General features: G+C 42.1%; 1 protein-coding gene across 1 annotated transcript; it reads right to left on the bottom strand.

Moving 5' to 3' along the window:
• Positions 1–282: 282 nt before the first annotated feature.
• Positions 283–3,626, bottom strand: LOC120940861 (protein ANTAGONIST OF LIKE HETEROCHROMATIN PROTEIN 1-like). Its single transcript, XM_040353948.1, has 3 exons — positions 3,170–3,626; positions 2,980–3,081; positions 283–1,301 (listed from the first exon to the last, which is right to left on the bottom strand). The coding sequence occupies exons 1-3, from the start codon at positions 3,388–3,390 to the stop codon at positions 422–424; spliced, it is 1,203 nt and encodes a 400-aa protein (XP_040209882.1). The 5' UTR covers positions 3,391–3,626; the 3' UTR covers positions 283–421.
• Between the last annotated feature and the right edge of the window lie 3,054 nt (positions 3,627–6,680).

Genomic DNA, 6,680 nt, shown 5'->3' with positions numbered 1-6,680 from the left:
GGCACGTGACTCATTCCCACACCCTTGGTCATTGTTTGTATGAGTCTGCGTGTGTCTATCACCAAAATATGTAAACTCACTTTACCAAGTATGTTTGCAGATCCTTGGGGGAGTGACTATCTGTATTTGTCATCCTATTGTGACGTTATTGGCCATGGTGGTCTTACAAAGACATCATCCTCTGTACAATGACACCCAGCAGAACACACATAACAGTGTCACCAAGCCAATTTTTGGTGTTTTTGTCCAATTGCAGGTAGAGAATAACTTCGGAGTCCTTAATATTCTGCCAAAAAATAACTTTAATATTTTTTTTTCAAGATGCATTCAAATTACACATAGTGTCATTTTTAGCTTAGTATTTTATGTTTTAATATTTAAAGGGCCATATATTTTGATGACAACACCACATTTTTTGGTTTTAAATTGCCTGCATCTGCCAAGGTAACTCGCCAGCTGGCGATAGAAAGTAATTAAGAAATTGATCTCGAATCAATTTCCCACTGCTAGTGCCCCTAGTCAAACTCCACTGTGCCGCATCCATGTTATGCATCATGGAATCCTCATAATCAATTCCATCACGTTCTCGCACATAGTTGTGCAGTGCACACGCAGTTTTGACAGCAGAGACAGCATGCTCCAAACTGAGATTGATGGCGGTGTGCAATATTCTCCATTTATTGGCAAGAATTCCAAATGCACACTCTACTACTCGACATGCCCTAGTGAGCCGATAATTAAATATTCTTTTATCATTGCTCAGCGCTCTACTTGAGAATGGTCGAAGAAGATTTTTACCAAGGGCAAACGCTTCGTCCCCTACAAAAACAAATGGGAGGGCTGGCTCATTTGTTCCGGGCAAGGAGGAATCGTTAGGTAAATCCAGACTATTCGCCCTTATCATTCTCCCAAATGTGGAATGATTAAATACACCAGAATCAGAGCTGCTACCATAAGCACCCACATCAATATAAATGAAATTATATTTGGCATCTACCACTGCCATTAATACAAACGAAAAATATTTTTTATAATTAAAAAACTGACTCCCACTATCAAATGGCCTCAGGATGCGTATGTGCTTGCCATCGATGGCTCCCACACAGTTTGGAAAATTACATCTCTCCCAGAATTCATCTGATATCTTCAACCAATCTTCTTTTGTAGGCTTTTTGAAGACCAATGGTTTTAGTACATTCCATAAAACAAGGCATGTTTCATGTACAATGCCAGATATAGTTGATTTTCCAACCTTGAACTCATAGTGGAGACTTCCAAATGAATTTCCTGTAGCTAGGTACCTTCAACAAATCAGAAATATTAAATAATTAGTATCTTCTCTTTTTTACAGTGGTATACATCAAGAATCGTTGGCGAAGCATGCGTGATGCCTTCAAGAAATACAACAAACATCTAAGAGAAGTGAGGAGTGGCTCGGGGGCACCAGCTACCCTATATGTATGCAGAGGACCTTGCCTTCTTGAAACCACTCATAGAGATGAGAGAGTAAGTTATCCTCTACATCATCTATGTATCGTGACTATATATTTTGCATTAGTAATGTTTCTCTTTTTTAATAAAAACAGGACCGAAGCAAGTTGGGACGAACAGGATGTCCTGGAGGATCAACCAGAGAGCCAATCTGAGGCCCAATCCGTGCCAGCAGTTTGCATTGATCCAAATGAGGAAATACCTGAAATGCCACTTGGGTCAGATCTATGGGTCACAAACCCAGAGACTGATTCTGGATTGCCTGAGCCTATGCCTGGACCCTCCTCAGCTCCGACAAGCATTGCGCGGCCTGCCAAAGTGGCACGTAAGCGAACGCCAGTATCGCAGATGGACATAAGCGAGCGTCTTCTAGAGATGTTACAACAAATGGCTGGAAAGGTGGATGCTTTCTTATGTCCAGCTACAATACTGGCGCTTAATTTTGTACCATTGATCAAAAAAGTTCTACCTGAGAGATATTTAGAAATGCGAACCACAGTAGAACACGTTCTGCAGTCATTTACAGTGCCAAGCGAGCAACCTACATTGGAAAGGCCATATGTAACAAAAGAAACAACACACATACACTTACCAATGTCAGGCCAGTACCCAGACCCAGGAAACCAACCTTACCCCTATGTTCCTCCATCCTACACTTCAAGCTTTCAGGAGCCAACTTCAATATATGAGGTACAACAGAGGCGAACTCCATATCCCATCCCATCCCCAATCCCTTCAATTATGCCACAAACACAAATGCAGGGGATGTATGTGCCACAGCAACATGGGCCTCAGACACATGGGCCACAGCAACATGGGCCTCAGACACATGGGCCACAGCAACATGGGCCTCAGACACATGGGCCACAGCAACATGGGCCTCAGACACATGGGCCACAGCAACATGGGCCTCAGACACATGGGCCACAGCAACATGGGCCTCAGACACATGGGCCACAGCAACATGGGCCTCAGACACATGGGCCACAGCACCATGGCCCACAGCAACATGGGCCACAGCACCATGTGCCACAGCACCATGTGCCACAGCACCATGGCCCACAGCACCATGTGCCACAGCACCATGGCCCACAGCACCATGGCGAGTCTAGCCATGCTTCAAGCACCGAGATTGATGAATCTACTTCAGCAAGTCAATACTCCTCAGACACACCATTATTTCCCAAAACATATCAACATCTCTAAAGTTTACTTTATGCCCACAGTAAACAAGCATGTGTGCATATTTTGAATCAAAGTTTAATCCAGAGGTAAACTTGAAGGCAAAGTTTTTATTTTTTATATTAGTCCAAGCAAATATATGTTGTCTATTTCTTTATTTTTGGGAGAAAAGTAAAAAATAAATATATTTTTGGGCATCTTATGTCTGGTTGTTCATTTCTAAGTACAGATGTTGGATAGTTGAAACCAAAAATGAATACATGCTTCAACATCAATTTGAAAATGCACATAGGTGTGGAAAAGTACCTTAATGTGATTAATAATCTTTGTGCAGGCTGGATGCTTGCTCTGAAGCATGTGTTCTGGCGCTCCAAACTATGGTACGTTAGTCCTAACAATTCATCAAAACTTCAAAAAAAAAATTAAAAATTATTTAAAAATTTAATATGGAACAATGGAGAAAGAAAATGTTTAGCAAAATTAAATAAAAAATCACCTGGTTATTGACATGCGTGTATAATTAAAAAACTTGTCCTCATGCCCACGGAGATCTTCATATAATATCATGAACTGCCCTCTTTCATCCCTATTTGCAATGATAGGATGAACCCAGTATCTTCTTCTTCTCCTCCTCCTTCTCCTCCACTCAACTTCCAGCAAGATTGCTGCTGTTGCAGCAACAACTGTAGGCATGATCATGGGCAGGGCAGCACACATTTCTTCTGAAATCCAAATCCAATTCCACACTATACTGAATGCTCGTGAAAAAGGAAGAGTCCAAGAAAGGTCACTCCCTTTAATTACCTACATCATCACACAGCTAACAATGATTGGCCCTCACCAAAAACGCAGCTCAGATAATTATTTCTTCTAAATCGCACCCGATCCGCAGCTAAACCGCAGTTGATCCGCAGAACACCCTCTAGAGAAATTCGCAACGGGAACGCAGCTCAAAAACGCAACGCACTAGTGTGATTCCGGCCTCAACATCTCCAGGGGTCATTTGGTGGGTATTTGTACTTTCCTGGCTTGTTAGTGTCGCCAGAAGAGATAGGTCATCAGTACATCAGGTGTGATCAATTTTCAATGATTTCCACCATAGCTTGTAGACTCTATAACTTTCACAAAAAACAAATATATATATATATATATATATATATATATATATATATATATATATATATATATATATATATATACTTGCAAAATTATGTAACTGAAACAAAGAAAATTATTTCTTTTTTTTAATTTATGATTAAATACACCAAATTACAGCGCTATTTGTGTAAAAAAAAAAAGGACAAAAAAATCATATAGGTACAGTGCTGCATGACTGAGCAATTGCATTCAAAATTTCAAGAGTGCTGAAAGCTGAAAATGGCCTGGTTAGGACAAGTGGTTAAAGTTTAACTTTCACAGGCAAAAAAAATAACAAATAAAGAAAAAATAATATATCGTATACAATTGCAACACAAGTCATATTGCAATTGAATGTTATTAAAAATGACCTTTCCTTTTCAATCAGCAGTTTCGTAATTTTCTGAAAATGCAATGCAATACGGCCACCTGGAGGTGTTCTGTACACAGAATGTGTACAGAATGCCCCCCAGAAACATAATTTCCTTCTTGTTTGATTAGCTCACTGATTTTCCCAGAAGTCTGCACTAAGATACAAGTCAGATTGCAGGCATCCCCTGCAACAAAAATGTAATTTTTGTTGAGATACTCCCAATAGGAAATTACATCTGAGGCCTCGTACAGACGAGAGGATATCCGTTGGAAACGGTCCGCCGGACCGTTTCCAGCGGACATTTCTGCTCCCGATTTTGATCTGATGGGCTGTACACACCATCAGATCAAAATCCCAGCGGAAAACATACGCGGTGACGTGCCGCGCCGTTGCCGCGACGATGACGCGGCGACGTGCGCGACCCTGGAAGGTAAATGCTTCCACGAATGCGTCGAATCACTTAGACGCATGCGAGGGATGGGGATCGGGCGGACTTATCCGGTGAGTCTGTACAGACGACCGGATAAGTCCGAGGGACTGGATTCCAGCGGATAGATTTCTTAGCATACTAAGAAATTTTTATCCGCTGGAAATCCGTCGGCTGGATTTTTATCCGCTGGGAAAAGTCCGCTCGGGCCTACACACGACCGGATCTGTCCGCTGGAACTGATCCGCGGATAAATCCCAGCGGACAGATCCGGTCGTGTGTACGGGGCCTAAAGGGATGCAGGCCCAACAGCTTTCCTTTTTATTACCCTGCAGGTGCATCAGCTGATTGATAATTATGAAACCACTCCTATTAGAGTCACTTTCCAACATGGACACAGACAAACACAAATTTTTTCTTCAGAATAACAAAAGGTAAGGAATCTGCAACAAAGTTTGTTAAAATCCTTGTAATGTACAGTACATAGATCACCTAGAGGAGAATTTTCACTATAGGCAAGGCCAGATTCATGTACCGGCCTCTGATAGGTGCGTAAAATGGGCACAACCACCAACACTTTTGGTACTGCACCCCAAAGGCATTCTAAAAGGTATCTACGACACCTTCTATGTGTAGCAGGGGCATAACTACAGGGGTTGCAGGGGTCGCAATTGTGACCCAGCCCCATGCTCTAGGGCAGGGGAAGGCAACCGCAGCCCTCCAGCTGTGGTGAAACTATATGTCCCATGAGACATTGCAAGACCCTGACAATCTTAGAGGCAGAGGCATGATGGGATTTGTAGTTTCACCACAGCTGGAGGGCCTAGGTTGCCTACCCCTGCTCTAGGGCAATGTTTCTCAGCTCCAGTCCTCAAGCACCCCCAACAGGTCGTGTTTTTAGGATTAAATTGAATTGTAAAAAATTAATAAAAAATGGTAAAAAATAAATAAAAATAATTACTGACACCAGTAGAAGAACTACAAGGGTTGCAAAAGTCAAACTTTCAACCAGGCCCTGGTGTTCTGCCAACAGGCTCAGAAGGAGTGCCTTGACTGGGGGTAAGACGGCCCTTCATGGTTTCTTGCTCCGGGGACCCTGAAGGTTCTAGGAGGAGGAGCTACTAGTTTGTTACTCCCTCTCGAGTAATTCTTCTTTCACTGAATTGAGTGGTGTAATACCTCGACCACTCTCACACATCCTTTACTCAAATAAACCACACTAGTCTAAAATAACCTTAATGCGGAGGTTCACACAAAAAGTGAACCTCCGCTTTTTGGATCCCTCCCCCCCTCCGGTGTCACATTTGGCACCTTTCAGGGGGAGGGGGGTGCAGATACCTGTCTGAGACAGGTATTTGCACCATTTACGGGTTCTGATCCCTGTGGGGATTCCAGCCTGTCACGTCACCCCCCGTCCCCCCACTGCCTTCTGGGAAACACTGTTCCCAGGAGAGAGCGGGGACCAGTGACGGCGCGCCGCGATCCTCGCGCATGCGCAGTAGGGAATCGGGCAGTGAAGCCAAAAGGCTTCACTGCCTTATTCCCTCACCGAGGATGGCGGCGGAAGCAGCCGAGGACCAAGCAATTGCTCAGCCTCGGCTGCAGACATCGCGGGCGCGCTGGACAGGTAAGTGTCCATTTTTTAAAAGCCAGCAGCTGCCGTATTTGTAGCTGCTGGCTTTTAAGTAAAAAAAAATCGGCGGAACCTCCGCTTTACGTATATTATAGGTAAGTGAGTCAACAAAGATGAGGTTATCCAACAATAATCTAGGGCTGCAACTAACAATTATTTTCATAATTGATTAGTTGACCAATTATTGTTTTGATTAATCGGATAAAAATCTCAAGAAAAGTTTGGGTATAATTTAGTTAATATGTAAAGTTTAAAAAAAAAAAAAAATTATTCTCGAATATCTATATGCAGTATGCATGGTAAATATAAATAACCAGTTATATGGATAGGTAACAAAATATCTAAGAATAACAGATGGAAGAGATACTATTTTATATATATATATATATATATATATATATATATATATATATATATATATATATATATATATATAT

The sequence above is a fragment of the Rana temporaria genome, chromosome 5 (genome assembly GCF_905171775.1).
Source record: "Rana temporaria chromosome 5, aRanTem1.1, whole genome shotgun sequence".
In the NCBI taxonomy this organism is placed as follows: domain Eukaryota; kingdom Metazoa; phylum Chordata; class Amphibia; order Anura; family Ranidae; genus Rana; species Rana temporaria.
The sequence above is the reverse complement of the archived record's forward strand: the minus strand, read 5'-3'. Positions and strand labels throughout refer to the sequence as shown.